Source organism: Arvicola amphibius, chromosome X (genome assembly GCF_903992535.2).
Source record: "Arvicola amphibius chromosome X, mArvAmp1.2, whole genome shotgun sequence".
Lineage (NCBI taxonomy): Eukaryota > Metazoa > Chordata > Mammalia > Rodentia > Cricetidae > Arvicola > Arvicola amphibius.
Genome location: NC_052065.1, coordinates 17,534,693 through 17,551,301, shown reverse-complemented (window position 1 = coordinate 17,551,301; position 16,609 = coordinate 17,534,693). Strand labels below are relative to the sequence as shown.

Here is a 16,609-nt window from a genome sequence, read left to right as displayed (position 1 = left end):
AAAAAAAACCCTAATTACCAGGAAAAGAGAATCTTCTTAAAATACAATGAAACATGGCTTGGAAATGTTTAGGAATATGACCACAACAAGCAGGGTCAGAAATGTGAACTGGGGCTAATGGCAGATGTTCTTCCATGCCAGGAGAAGGAAGGAAGACTTATAATAGGATAACATTTCAATTGAAAGATTGAAGAGAGTTGTTAACTTGAGAAATAGAGACTGGAGCCGCTGGGGAGATTGCTCAGTGGCTAAAGCTTGCTAATGAGTGTGAGAACCTGAATTTGGATACCAGGACCCACATAAAAAGTCTGACATTGCAGTATATTCTGTTATATTATTAGAGGTACAGAGGCAACTGAATTCCAGGAGTTAATTGACCCACCAGTGTAGCTAAGACGGCAATGTTTAGGTTGAGTGAGAGAACCCTGTCTCACAAAATAAATTAGGGAGCAAGACGTGTAGATATCTGATGGCCTCCTCCACATTTGCACACAGGTACACCTGCACATATGTATGTGACATATGTACAAACGTGTACACTCCCCACACATACACAAAACACAGAAGGGATTTGACAAGGGGAAAACTAGAAGCTAGAACTTCAGGGAGGAAGTTATATATCACCTCAAGCAAGATAAAGTTAAGTCCCAAGAAGGATGCTAGAAAAGATAGTGGAGTAAGAAGGGAAGCTAAATACAAGAAAAAGCCAAAGTGGAATAGGGATGGAAGTCAGTGGTAGAACACACCATATTGAGAGGCCTTTGGTTTCATCTCCAGCACTGAAGACATATGGTAGGGAAAAGGTTTTGGACAGGAAAGTAAGATTCCAACAATGTTCTAAAGGCCCAATCTTAGAAATTTTCCTTTGTGGCTTTTCATTTTTTTCCATTTTATTTAAAATAGATTCATTTCTCATACAATGTATCCTGATTTCAGTTCCCTATTCCTCTTCTCCTCCCAGTTCCTCCCCATCTCTCCTCCCATCCAGATCCACTCCCTTTCTGTTTCTTATTAGACAAAAACAGAGGTAACAATAAAATGTAATAAGAGAAAACAAAAAAAAATAACACCTAAGTTGAACAAGACAGACAAACAACAGAAGAAAAAGAGCCTAAGAGAAGGCAAAAGAATTAGAGACCTACTTATTCACACAACAGTCCCATAAAAACACTAAACCAAAAACTATAAAATATACACAGAGGAACTGATGCAGTCCTACGCTTGCTGCTTTGGGCTCTGTGAGTGCATATGAGCTTTGCTCAGTTGATTTAGAGGGCCCTATTCTCCTGGTGTCCTCCATCCCCCCTGGCTCTCACACTCTTTCCACTTCCTCTTCTGTGGGGTTGCCTGAGCTTTGCAGAGAGAGATGTGATGGCAATATCTCATCTAGAGCTGAGTCAACCAAGGTCTCTCCTTGCACAATATTGAACATTTAAGTGATTCTCAGCCATTTGAGTTTCCTCCATTAAGAATTCTGTTTAGATTTGTATCCCATTTTTATTGGATTGTTTTTTGATATCTAGTTTCTTGAGGATAGATAGATAGATAGATAGATAGATAGATAAGAAATTAACCTTCTATTGGATGGTAAATTTCTTTGCCATTCTGTAGGCTGCCACTTTGTCCATATAGTATTGACCTTTGCCATGTAGAAGCTTTTAGTTTCAAGAAGTCCCATTTATTAATTGTCCATCTTAGTGCCTGCACTAATAATGTTCTTCAGAAAATCTTTTTCTGTTCCAATGCATTCAGAGCTATCCCCCACTTTATCTTCTATCAGGTTCCATGTATCTGGTTTTATGTTGAGGTCTTTGATACACTTAAACTTGAATTTTGTGCAGGGTGGTAAGTATGGATCTGTTTGGCTTCTTGTTCATGGGCCATCCAGTTTGATCTGCACCATTTGTTGAAGACACTATCTTTTCTCCAATGTGACTTTCTGGCTTCTTTATCAAAACTCAGTTGTCAATGGTTGTTTGTCTAGATGTCTGGGTCTTCAATTCCATTCCATGGATCAACATGCCTGTATTTGTACCAATACCATGTTGGTTTTGGGACTATAGCTCTGCAATGAAATTTGAAATCAGAAATAATGATACCTCTAGAAGTTCTTTTATTGTTCAGGATTGTTTTAGCTATCCAGGGTATTTTGTGTTTCCATATGGAGTTGAGAATTAGCCTATCAAGATCTATGAGGAATTGTATAGGAATTTAGATAGCTTTTGGTAGAATGGCCATTTTTACTATGTTAATCTATGAGCATGGGAGACCTTTCCATCTTACATTTTCTTCAAAGACTTGAAGATTTTTATCATACGTCTTTAACTTTCTTGGTTAGAGTTATCCCAATCTATTTTTATATTATTATATATTATTTACAGGTTTATTATGTATTTTTACAGGCATATGTATACATTTTATTTTATTATATTGTATATTATTTACAGGTGTTACTTCCCTTATTTCTTTCTCAGTCCATTTGTCATTTGTATATAGGAGGGCTACTGATTTTTGTGAGTTAATTTTGAATCGAGCTACTTTGCTGGAAGTGATCAACTGTGGACCTTTTCTGGTGGAAATTTTTGGACCACTTGTGTATACTATCATATTATCTACAAATAAAGATATCTGACCTTTTCCTTTTGAATTTGTGTCCCCATTATCTCCTTCAACTTTCTTATTGCTTTAGCTAAGACTTCAAGTACCATATTGGCTAAGTATGAAGGGAATGGACAACTTCGTCTTGTTTCTGATTTCAGTGGAATCGCTTTGAGTTTCTTTCCACTTAATTTGTTGTTGGCTACGGGCTTGCTGTAAACTACCTTGATTATGTTGATGAATATCCCTTGTATCCCTAATCCCTCCTGGGACTTTTATTATGATGGAGTGTTAGATTTTGTAAAGGACCATTTCTGCATCTGATGAGATTATCATGTGTTTTTTGTCTTTCAGATGTTTATATGGTGGATAACATTTATATGTTGGGTTATGTTATATGGTAGATTATACAGGAAGCATCCTGCATCTCTGGGATAAAGCTTGATCATGGTTGATGATCTTTTTGATGTGTTTTTAGATGTGGTTTACTAGTATTTTATTTAGTATTTTTGCATATATGCTCCTAAGGGATGTTGCTCTGTAGTTCTCTTTCTTTCTTATGTGTATACATGGTTTGGGTATCAGAGTAACTGTGGTCTCATAAAATGAATGGGCAATGTTCTTTATGTTTCTATTTTATTCAATAATTTGAGGAGTATTGGTGTTAACTCTTTTTTGAAAGCCTGGTAGAATTCTGTGTTAAAACAACTAGGCTCTGAGCTTTTTATGGCTGAAAAAATTTAATGACTTTCTATTTCACTGAGAATAATATGTCTGTTTAAATTGTCTATCTGATCCTGATTTAAGTTTGGTGAGTGGTATCTATCAGGAAAATTATCCATTTCTTTTAGATTTTCCAGTTCGGTGGAATATAGGTTTTTAAAATATATCCTTAAAAAAACAAAAAAGTATGCCTTATGATTTTCTGGATTTCCTCAGTGTCTGTTGTTATGTCTCTCTTTCATTTCTGATTTTGTTAGATTTTCTCACTCTGTCTTTTAGTTAGTTCAGATAAAGGCTTGTCTATCTTGTTGAATTTTCTCAAAGAATCAACTGTTTGCATCATTGATTCTTTGTATTGTTCTATTTGTTTCTATTTTATCGATTTCAGCCCTCGGTTTGATTACTTTTAGCCATCTATTCCCTTTGAGACTGATTTCTTCTTTTGTTCTAGAGTCTCCAGGCAGGCTGCTAAGTTACTAGCGTGAGAGCTCTCCATTGTTTTTTCTTTTCTATGTAGGCACTTAGTGCTATGAACTTGCCTCTTGGAATGGCTTTCATGGTGTCCCATAAATTTGGATATGTTTGTGGCCCCAAAGACGGGAGGATGAGGCGGGGGTGGGGGTTCTGGGTGCAAGCTGGGAAGGGACAGGAAGAGAGAGGCAGTATGTGGAGAATAACCCCTGCAGGAAGTGTGTGTGGGGGGGGGAGTTGGGGAATGTCGGTGGTCCCTCTCCGGGCAGCTGCCACCGTTCAGGCACTCACTCACCCCAATGAATGATGGATCCTCTGGCAGACTGTCAGGTCTCCTTGCAGGTCAAGCAGCTCACTGACAAAGGGCCTACCTTGCTGCAGGCAGGCTAATGAAGGAGGGGACCTCCCACCGGCCTGGGTGCACTCAATTCCAGGTCCCCGGCGCCCAAACAGGCTGAGCTGTGGGATTTTGTGGCCCCAAAGACGGGAGGATGAGGCGGGGGGGGGGTGTTCTGGATGCAAGCTGGGAAGGGACAGGAAGAGAGAGGCAGTATCGGGGAGAATAACCCCTGCAGGAAGAGCAGGAAGTGTGTGTGGGGGGGAGTTGGGGAATCAAATTTGGATATGTTTTTGTGTTCATTTTCATCCAATTCTAGAAAGTCTTTAATTTCTTTCTCTATTTTTAAAAATATTTATTTAGTTATTATGTATACAATATTCTGTCTGTGTGTGTATGCCTGCAGGCCAGAAGAGGGCACCATACCCCATTACAGATGGTTGTCAGCCACCATGTGGTTGCTGGGAAATTGAACTCAGGACCTTTGGAAGAGCAGGCAATGCTCTTAACCTCTGAGCCATCTCTCCAGCCCTTTTTCTCTATTTTTGTCTTGAACCAATTTTCATTCAGTAGTGAGTTGTTCAGTTTCCATGAGATTGTGAGCTTTCTGTCGTTTCTGTTGTTGTTGATGTCCAACTTTAATCTGTGGGAGTATGATAGGAAGCAGGCTGTTACTTCAGTTTTTTTGTATCTGATGTGACTGGCTTTGTGTCTGAGTATTTGGTCTGTTTTGGAGAAAGTTGCATGAGGCACAAAGAAGAAGGCATATTCTTTTGTGTTTGAGTGAAATGCTTTGTAAATATCTGTTAGGTCCGTTTGGTTTATAACATTATCTGGCATCAGCATTTCTATTTAGTTTTTGGTTAGATGATCTGTCTGTTCAGAGTGGGGTATTGAAGTCTCCCACTATCAGTGTGTTTGGGTCAATGTGTGAATTGAGCTGTAGTAGTATTTCATTTACAAACTTGGGTGCCCTTGCATTTTGGGCATAGATGTTTAGAATTGCAGTGTCCTCTGGGGGGATTTTTCCTTTGATGACTATGTAGTGTCCTTCTCTATCTCTTGGGTCTATCTTGTCGTATTAAAATAGCTACACCAGCTTTTTTTCTTAGGTTCATTTGCCTGGAACCCACAGTAGCCACACCTGTCAGGTTCACAGAAAATTTCCTAAGAGGAACCATAGAGCCGCTGTACTCTCCTAAAACCAGAGAGGAAACAGAAACCAAAAAACAAAACACCCAACCAACGAAAACAAAACTGATACCTGTATCAGTATCTAGAACTGTAATCATCCCAATCTCAGATGCCTAGTCACCAGCAAAAACACAATCAGCAGAAACCCTAATACAGCAGGACCTGAGTATTCTAATATAACGGTAGAATAATAAAAAGATCTTAAAACAGTCCATATGAGGATGATAGAGGACCTTAAAGAAATCCAGAAATACACACACATACACACACACACACACACACACACACACACACACACACAGAGAGAGAGAGAGAGAGAGAGAGAGAGAGAGAGAGAGAGAGAGAGAGAGAGAGACAGAGACAGAGAGACAGAGAGACAGAGAGAGAGAGAGAACAGTGCATAGAAATGAATAACACCATTCAAGACCTAAAAAAATGGAAATAGAATCAACAAGGAAAACCCAAACAGATGGGATTCTGGAAATGAAAGAATTTCTGAATTCAAGCAGGAACTATAGAGACAAAGTTCACCAACAGAACAGAATAGATGGAAGAGGGAATCTCAGGTGTTGCAGGTGTGCTAGAAGAAAGATACATCGGCCAAAGAAAATATTAAATCTAAAAATCTCCTGACACAAAGCGTCCAGGAAATCTGGGACAAAGTGAAAAGACAAAAATCTAAGAATAATGGGAATAGAGAAAGAAGAAACACAACTCAGGTTCCAGAAAATATTTTCAAGAAAATTATACTAACCTAAAGAAGGAGATGCCTATAAAGGTACAAGAAGGATACAGGATACCAAATAGTTTTCACCAGAAAAGGAAGTCCCTTCAACACATAATAACCAAAACATACATAACAAAGAAATAATACTAAAAGCTGCAAGCAAAAGGAAAAGATTAAGCCACATAAGAATAAAGACCTATTAGAATTACACCTGATATCTCAATGGAGACTCTAAAAGCCAGAATGACCATGACAGATGTGTTGCCGACTCCAATAGACCACAGCTGCCAGCTGAGACTACTATACCCACTAAAACTTTCAATCACTATAGATGGAGAAAATAAGATATTCCATGATAAAACCAAATTTAAGCAGGATCTAGCTACAAACCCAGCCTTAAAACAGTTGCTATAAGATAAACTCCAACCTATAGATGTTACTGCTTCCAAGAAAACACAGGGAATAAATAATCTCAGACCTGACTAGTATATTAAAAGGAGGAAAAACGCACACACATACTAACATACACACCACCACCACCATCGCCGCCACCACCTACAGCAACAACAAAACAATAGGAATCAACAGTCATTGGTCATTGATACCTCTCAATATCAATGGTCTTAATTCCTCAATAAAAAGACACTGACTAACAGAATGAATGCAAAACAGAATCCATCCTCCTGCTGAAGAAACATGCCTCAACATCAAGACTAGACATTACCGCAGGGCACAGGGTTGGAAAAAGATTTTCCATGCATATGGACCTAAGAAGACTATCCCCCCACCACCGCATTCTGTAGTTGTCTGTAGTTCCTTGTGTAGGATTGAGGCCTCTTGGGCTTTCCCACTTTGTCCACATTACTGTGTCGACAATTCAGCTCAGATTTGACAGTCCTGGTGAGACTTTATTGGTGTAGCTTCTTCCATTCCTAGGAAAAACAACCCCACAGCAAACTCCCTATTTCCTTGGCTCTTACCAATCCCCCACCTCTTGCACAATTAAGATATGTGTATGTGCATGTAACAACATGATTTCATGAAAAGAGAAGCTATGTAGCTATGTATTTGAAAAAGATCAAGGAGGGGCTTGGAAGGAAGACAGAGAAAGGGAAATTAATGTAATTATAATATGATCTCAAGAAATAAAAGAAGTAATTTTTTTTTTATTTTTGATCAGGAGCTTACCAAGCTGCCCAGGCTAGCCTTGAAATCATTCGGTAGCCTAGACAGACCTTAGACTTGTGATACTCCAGTCTCCATAGAAACTGATACTAAAGCCCTATACTCCTGGTCTCAATAACTCTAACACTATATGGTAGTTCTGCTTTTAATTTTTTGAGAACTCTCTATGCTGTTTTTCAAACTGGTTATGTTAATTTGCATTTTAATAAATGACTTTTCAAAACTCCCTTTGTTCAATATCTTTCCAACACTTTGTATCTCTCATTTCTTTTGATCAGGGCATTCTAACAGGAATAGGATGCTATCTTACCATGGTTTGATTTACATTTAGTGATTAGTGATACTGAGCATTTTCAATTGCCCTTCACAGAAAGGTCTGTTCAGGTCTGTTGACCTTTAAAATGACTGTGTTTTATTTTTTATTAGTTTCTTTTAGGGAACTAAAATATAGTTATATTGTTTTCCCCTTTTCTTTCCTCCCAGAAATCCTCCCTTGTATCCCACCTTGCTTCATATATATATATATGAAAAGGGCCATACTATATATATATATATATATATGTGTGTGTGTGTGTGTGTTTGTGTTTGTATGTATATATACACATATATAGGATTCTTTTCTTAATTTTTTAATATTTTTGATAGATCATTATTAGCATATAGAAACATAAATGATTCTTAGATTCTAATTTTATATCTCACAGCTTTACATAACTCACCATTTTTAATGTTTTTTCTAGTCTAAGGGCAATGGATATAGTAGGATCAGATCATCTATCTGTATATCTATCTAACTACATATATCAGAAAATTTAGGGTTGCCAACTTGTATATGATTTCAGAGCTGGGTAGTTGGTATTAGATAACTAATTAGGGTTTAATCCTTGGCTAAGATTATTTCTCCTGTTCTCAGCAGTTCTTAGTTGCCTGTGGGTCTTTATTTGTGGGTGGGGCCTCACAAGATTTCCCATTTCTATGTTGGCATTTCTATTGGTGCTGTTATTGTTCAGGTTTTGTTTAGGCAGCCATATTATTGAGGCATCATGGGTGAGCTTCACTGTCTTTTCTGGGAAATGCAATCTCACGGTAGATTTTCTGATCCTTTAGCTCTTAAAATTTTTTCCCCATCTTTCCACCTCCTCTTCCTGAATGGATCCTGAGCCTTGGATGTAGAAGCTGTGTTGTTAGTCTATAACTCTTGCAGGGAATATTTTCTGCTTGAGTAAAATAACTTCATTTGAATTATGTATATACATAGACTTACTTGTATTGTGTGTGATTTAGGTAAATTAATAGGAATACGATTCTGTATGGCTTTTTAGACCTCCTTGATGTTATTTATCCTCCTCCCTCCCTCTCCTTTTGCATTGATCTCCTTCCCCCACTATAATTAACAGACCCTCATTTGGTCTACTTCCCCTTCCCTTGTCACTTATTTTATATTCCTCTCTAGTGGTACACTTGTTTTCTTTGCTTTTAATTGAATTTCTTACATATTTTGGGGATTAGCTCCTCCTCAGATTTACAAGTATTTTCTCCCATTTCGTCTACGTTCACTCCCTTGGTTTATTCTGCTATGCTGAAGCTTTAGTTTGATATCATCCCATTAGTCTATTTTTCTTTGGTTACCTGTGCTTTCAAGGTCATGTAAAGAAAGCTCTTGTCCAAATTCATGCTGTGTCTTTTCCTTATTTAGACTTGACTTGATTTTTGCGTATGATAGAAATGTCTAATTTTATTCCTCTGCATACTGATACATAGTTTTCCATACAACATGTGTTGAAGAAAGATGCCCTTTCTCCATATTGTGTTCTAAAAAAAAAACCTTTGCCAAACTTGATCATAAGTGCATGGGACGATTTTTGGCTTTCCTGTTTTATTGGTTTATATTTTTAATGCCAGTGCCATGCTGTTTTGATTATAATCACTTTATGTTTTCAAATCAAGGAGTGTGAGGCCTCTAGCTTTGTTCTTTGTTTCAAGATTATTTTGGGCTCCATACAAGTTTAAAGTAGGTTATTACAGCCCTGTGAATGTAACGTTTGAATTTCCATAGAGATTGTGTTGAATCTATAGACTGTGTATTATTGACATTTTCATAGTATTAATTCTCTAACCCCAAAACATGTATCTTTCAATTTATTTCTGATTTCTTTGATTTATTTCACTACTGTGTAATACTTTTCACTATATAGATCCTTTACATCCTTGTTTATATTTATATGTAAGAACTGAACTTTAAACTCGCTTTTATAAGTATGATTATTTTCTTAATATTTTTGGTAGATCATTATTAGCATACAGAAACACAAATTATTCTTGGATTCTGATTTTGTATCCCACGGCTTTACATAACTCACCATTTTTAATGTTTTTTTCTAGTCTAAGGACAATGGATATAATAGAATCATCAGCAAATAGAGACAGTTTTACATTTTCCTCTTCTATTAGAATGGTTCTTAGTACTCTCTCTTCCCCAATTGCTCTGCTAGGACTTCCAGTACTGTGCTGAAAAGGAGTGACATTTGGCATTCTGTTTTGTCCTTAATCATAGAGAGAAAGCTTTCCGCTCTTCACTGTTGAGAACTGTGTTATCTATGGGTTCGTCATAAATGGCCTTTGTTATGTTTGGGTACACTCCTTTTGCATATAACCTATTGAGATCTATCTAGCAGGGATGCTGTATTTTGTCAAATGCTTTTTCTGCATCTGTTGAGATGGTCCTACTAATTTATACTTGAATTTGTTAAAATAATATATAGCACATTTGTTGATTTGAATATGCTAAACTACTTTGAATCCCAGTGAGGAAAATCCCACTTGATTGTGGTTATCAAACTCAGTTTTCTGCATTTTGTTGAGGATTTTTGCATCTATCATCATCAGAGATATTGGCCTATAAGTTAATTTATTTTTTATAATAACCTTTCTATTACCTTAGCATCAAGGAAATGCAAGCCTTGTAGCATGAGTTTCTGAGTATCATTCATTCTTTGATTCTGTAGATGATTTTAAGAAACTTGCTTAGTATCTCTTGTGGTTCTGAGGCACAAACTCGTGCTTCATGCACTCAAGGCAATAAATTTACCACTGAATTACAGCTACATCCCTTCTTTCTATTTTAAATATTTGATAGAATTAGGCAGTGGTGCTCTCTGGGCCTAGGATGCTCTTTGGTGAATGACTTTTTATTATCTATTCATTTCATTACTTGCCATTGTTCCTCTCTGATTTTCTCTTATTCATGATTCAGTCCTACTAGGGTGTACATATCTTGGGATTGATTCATCTGCTTCTTATTGGAGGTGATGTTACTGATAAACTCTGTTTGACAAAGGCCTACTTTCTATCGCACAAGTTTTGTGCTGTCTCTTCACATGATAAAGGAAAAGGGAGACAATTCTGAAGGTTCTTATATAGGAACTAATATTATTCATTATGGCTCCACCCTGAGAACATAATCATTTCTCAAAGGCTCTCTGGTAATACAGCCACATTGAGAGTTGGGCTTTCAGTAGCGTGTGTGTGTGGGGGGGGAGGTTATACAACCATTCAATCCATTGAGAGTAAGAGTCTGATCAGAGCAGTGGAGGGTGTATTTTAGAGATAATAAAAATCAAACACAAATATCCAACAATTAGGCCCTGAGACGTTTAGGCCAACTAACCTTTCTTAGCAATTTGTATGCCTGCTACGGTTTTGAATCTGTCTTCAAATTTAATTTATTTATGTATTCTTTTTTTAAAAAGTCTTTTTATTTTACATATCAACCTCAGTCCACTCTCCCTCCTGCTTCCCCCTCCTTCTCCCCACCCCACCCCCATCCACTCCTCAGAGAGGGTGAGGCCTCCCATGGGGAGTCAACAAAGTATCACATCACTGAGACAGGACTTAGCTTCCGCTCCTCGCATGCCCCTATGCACCTCCTTGCCCCGCCCCCCCCCCCCCCCCGTATCTAGACTGAGCAAGGTCAAAGGGAATGGGTTTTACAAAGAGCCATTTCACGCCATAGAGATAAATATTGGTTCCACTGACAGTGGTCCCACAAATTGCCCAAGCCACACAACTGTCACCCACATTCAGAGGGCCTAGTTCAGTCTTTTATACAGGATCCCCAGCTGTCAGTCTGGACTCAGTGAGCTCCCACTAGTTCAGGTGAGCTGTTTCTGTGGGTTTCTCCATCATGGTCTTGACCCCTTTGCTCATATTATTGCTTCTCCCTCTATGACTGGACTCCAGGAGCTCAGTCCAGTGCTTAGTTGTGGATCTCTGTATCTGCTTCCATCAGTTACTGTCAAATTTGATTTTTAGAAATCCATATCAGCAAATAGAAATGCCTGTAGTGACATACTATGCCAGTCCATGGCTGCTATAACAAATTACCAAAAAAACTTTGGGACTTAAAGGACACAAATTTACAAACTGGGTGTAATTTATAAATCCCTATATTCTTATTACTTAAGAGAAGGTCAAGGTCATCCTCAGCTAACTAGCAAATTTGAGGACAGTCTGGGTTACATGAAACCCTGCTTTAAATCAAAACAAAAAACAGAAATGTATTCTCTTACATTGGAGAAATGTAAAACACAAAAACAAAAATGTCTTCTCTTATCTTGGAGGCCCAAAGCCCAAAATCAGAGTGTGAGTACAGCCTTCAGGAGGAATCCTTTGTCCCTTCCGAGGTTTTGGTGGTTATTGGAAATACATGGTGTTCTTGGACTTGCCATGTTCTATTCCGGTCTCTGCCTGGGCCATCGCATTGTGCTTTCCTGTGTGTCTATTTTTTTTTGTAGCTTCCCAGGTTGTTCTCTCTGTGTCTGTATTCAAATTTCTCCCTTTTTCTAAGAATACCAGTGAGGTACCAGAATGACTTCTTGCATGTTCCTTTCTATACTCTGTGTATGTTCCTTTGAGGGGGGGCAATATTTCTCCTCTTTCCGTGGGCATATGCCACCTCCAGAACAATTTATCTGCTTTTAAAATTCCATATTGGAAGTAGTGGAGGACAGACATTCCTATTCTGAAATGGAGAAAATAGAAGGACTAAAAGGGTTGCTTATCTAAAGAAAGCTAGCGACCCAGAAAGGCAAGTTCCATTAGGCTTATAGGCCTACAGCTAATTTTCTGTGGCTCAGTGTCATCGCCTGGCTTCACTCTTTTAGCTCACCTGAGTGGCATCTTCTCTCTGTAACAAACAAAGCAACCCCACCTTCTGGAATCTAGGAGGCAGCCCCACCCTTTGGAACGAAAGAGGCAATGACTTCCTCCAATAGGCCTATACTCCCATGTTGGCCAAAATAACAAACTGGAGTCTCTCACCGTTGCTGGCCTCCAAGTCACTGGAACTCATTATTCTGTGTTCCTGAAGGAACAATGCAAGCCCACAGCAGAATAGCTTTCTTCATCACTTGGCTGCTGTCGACTCTCGGTAGTATCATAACCTCCATTCTTCAAGTCTTTTGTCTTGAGCTTTTCAGTCTATGGCGACCATATTCTGCCGAGACCACTGATTTAAACCTAGTGTCCTATTCTGAATCTTCCCAGAGAAGCTTTGTCTACCCATACCCTGGATGTTGACACCAGAGTGATGACTATTTTGTGCTTGAAAGACAAATAGGTTGAGAAGTTGCCAAATCTTCAAGGTCTGCCCACTTTTTACTTAGTAAATCTTTTATGAGTTGAACTGTAACGCTACCCCAAACTCGTATGTTGAAGCTTAAGCTCCAAATGTGACTGTGCTTAGAAATAAGACTTGAAGGATGTGATTAATGTCAAATGGAGCCATAAACACGGGGACTAAATCCAGTAGGGCTGATGGCCTCATGAGAAAAAAAAAACAAGGATCACTTTCTTTCTTCATATTCCTGTATTAAGTAAAAGCCATGCAAGCAGATGAGAAAGTGACCATATCCATGCCATGAAGGAGGCCTTGGGAAGGACATTGGTTGACTGTTTGCTTTTGAGCTTCCCCATCTCCAAGCAGTGAGAAGATAGCTTTCCATTGTTTAAGCCGCCCACTCTGTAGATGAAAAGCCAAGTAGACTAAGAACAGTTTCCACAGCAACATATCTCTTTCCTCTTTCATTTTCTGTAAGCAGCAGAAAGAAAACAGACTGTACCTTGATACTTTGCTTGAAAGTTTTGACAGCCAAAGGTTCAAGTTCATCATTTGAACACTCCACTTTCATCCAACAGGGCAATGAAATGATTCTCTTCCACTCAAAAAAGTGTTGCCTTTCTGCCACTTTCCTATAATGCCTCTTGTTTGCATCGGACTGTTCCAGAAGCAGTTCCTGTTCCTAATAGCACTCTTCTCAAGGCAGTGTAATCTGCTCAAGATCATCTGTCTCAAAACTCGTAGTATTGATAAACTAGACAACTGTCACAGCACTCTCCTATAGTTAGTGCTGGATACAGAAACATCTGCTTCTCAATTTGAACATCTTTGTTCCTTTTCCAGTCTTGCTGGAACAGAAACTGGGTGGACTCAACAGCAGTTACGCTCTCATGTTTCTAGCAGGTAGAGATCTGGATTTGAGTTCATGGAAGGGTCCGAGTTTCTTTGAAGGCTCTAGAAAGAGGATCTTTCTTTGCCTCTTCCTACAGTCTGGTGATTACAGACGAACCTTAATATTTCTTGGCTTGCAGGTGCATTATTGACTCTCTGCACCCACTGTCACATGATGTTCTCTCCTGTGTGTCTGTGTACTCTCTATTATCACACGGTGTTCTCCTCTCTGCATCTCTTTCCATACTTTCTTATTCTTAGAAAGACACCAGTCCTTGAATTAAGTCCCACTTGGTTACATCTGTTAGGATAGCGATTCCCAATAAAGTCATATTCTCAGGTACCAAAGGTTAGGACTTGAAAGTATTTTGCAGGACATACAATTCAAACTACCACACATACTCATCCAGGACTGGTTGCATCAAACTTTTCTCACAGAATAAGATGAACATGAGAGATATAAATCCCACTTCCTTAACAACTGAACCCAAGCAATGTCCATTAAATATGAATTCCATTATAGTTAATACATAATCAAGAGTTCTTCATTTCTCCTGCTTGCTCCTGTAGAGCCTTGTACAGTCTTTACAAATGTATTGTCACCATGTTATGACTATCTGAGAGTTAGTTTCTTCCGGTAGAGTGAGTTCCTTGATCTATGTGCCTTACTGATCTCTGTAGCTCCAGTCTTATTATGTTACACAACATATGGTCATAGGTTCCTGGAAATTTGGAGGGAAGAGAAGGAAAATGGAAGGAGGAAAGGGGCTTGTTTAGTTATAGACAGCAGCCTTGGGAATAGAAAGGAACTCAATGTGAGCTCAGAGTGCCAGTGTCAAGACTCTATGCCTTCTAGTCTGGTGTTTCTAGACCTAGAGCTTCTCAGGTGTCACTATATGATAAACTTCCCATCACAAAGCAATTCCAAATTACGAGATCATCAGAGTAGTTTTTTTCTACCAAAACAACTTCCACTTCAGTTCAACAGTAGTTTCCCACATAGCCAGCATACCCGTGGGGAATAGAGATCAGAAAGCATTACGTGAAGTCTATGTCTTGGTTGGCTAATTCCAATAAATGGACTAAGTGCAAACTTAAGTCTGAGCCCTCAACAGCAACCCTTTTAAGGGACTATTGTCAACTTACATGTGAGAGAATGTATTGTTCTTTCAAAATCTTACCATGCCTTTATACTTACAACCCATTATAATGAAAAAAAAAAAAACCTTTGTGAGTCTATGTCTAAACTTTTTTTTTAAAAAAGGCAGTATAGGAAGCATAAAATTTTTGAATGGAAAAATAAATAATAAAAAAGTTATTTACAGGATAGGCTCGAAGCTACAGAGAAATCCTATTTCAAAAAACCAAAATAAAATAAATTCGATTTAAAAAAAGGCAGTGTAGAAACTGAGACATTCATAGGAACTAGAGAAAAGACAAGGGAAGTCCTGTGAAAATAAACACAGAACAAAGTCAGGGGGATCCAGTGCCTATACATCCATGCAACTCAAACCATTGCTGATACATGGCTAGGCTATGCCTTTCCTGTAGTGGTGAATGTCAGGCTGTGATATGCAGATGCTGTGTTCACAGGCATGATAACAAAAAGGTTAAAGTGATTAGTATGAAAGAAGACCGTAAGCAGAATGTCACCATAAGGAAAAGGACTGTGTCTTGTTAATGATTATATCTCAAATGCTTTGAAAAGTTGCAAGCATGTAATAGTGATTCAGTAAGTATTTGTTTAATAACTTATTGGATAAATTAAAATGATTAACCAAGAAACTGCTGTAGGCAGTCAAAGCATGGATTTCAAAAAAAGGGAAAAGCTCATACAAAGAGGATTTAAAGGTCTTTCAAGTGTTGTCCAAGTAGAGTAATGTTCTGCTCACTTGGCAGCTGTATTAAGAAGAAAGTGAAAGTCTTGCAGGTATTGCCGAGTTTCGTGCATGAGCCTTGCACCTGCCTTTCTTTGTCTGAGCATTTGGATAGCCCTCAATTTCCAGCTCACCTCTTTCTTTTGCTTTCTATTTAAAGAGAGCCAAGACCAATCAACAAATTTTGCTTGGACTAAACTAACATAGTGGTTGAGCAAGATAAAGAAAGACCCTTGCTTCTGTCTTAAGCCCCTATTTGAAATCATTCCCATCTATTTTTCCCCTTCTGAAGACAGTAACCAAAAGAAATTAGAACAAAAAGTGGGGCTGTACCTACCGGCGCTCTCCTTCACATGCTTTGTCACCTACATTAGGGCTATATTAGCCCTAGCAGCAGAATTTGTGATCTTCCTGAGTCCACCTCTGTGGTTAACCTCCATTTTTTTTTCTTCTCTTTGATTTGCTTTAGATACCTGCAGCCGAAAACAATCCTTACCTTATTGGAATGCACCACTGGTATTCCAGCCAGAGTCCTCGGACACGGTTCTGCAATATTTGTCACCAGAGAATTTCTGCCTTATCTCGAGAGGCCATCACCTGTGAAGGTACCTTTCTGTTCCTTTAGAAAGCAGAGCTCACTGGAGAGAGCTAGGCAGGAAGGGTTTCCTATTGCCTTTGTATTGCAGATCCAATCTAAGTCTTTGTGTGACGTTAATCTCGCAGGAGGGAAAAAGAAACTTGCTTGAAGGGGGTGTTCTCATGAATAAAAACGGAGGGTTGGATATAAGAAGATGGGACTATATGGTCAGAAGGATTGAAAAGTCAGAAATCAGTTCTTTCCTACTATTTATTTTAATGTAAAATGGGTAACAGGAAGCTCAGCTAGCAAAGAATCCAAAGGAACTGATTTACATAGAAGTAGGCCTTTGGAAGTAGGTCCAAACTATATAGAAAGTGCTTGGATTCTAACCTCCAGAGAAGCGTAAGGA

At 38.6% G+C, this 16,609-nt stretch overlaps 1 protein-coding gene across 1 annotated transcript in view; it reads left to right on the top strand.

Annotated features, from left to right (window-relative positions):
- Positions 1–16,609, top strand: part of Dgkk (diacylglycerol kinase kappa) — a 119,904-nt gene that overhangs the window by 55,568 nt on the left and 47,727 nt on the right. The window contains exon 6 of the mRNA XM_042054308.1: positions 16,090–16,225. Coding sequence (XP_041910242.1) covers positions 16,090–16,225 — 136 coding nt within the window. The remainder of the gene's footprint in view (positions 1–16,089; positions 16,226–16,609) is intronic.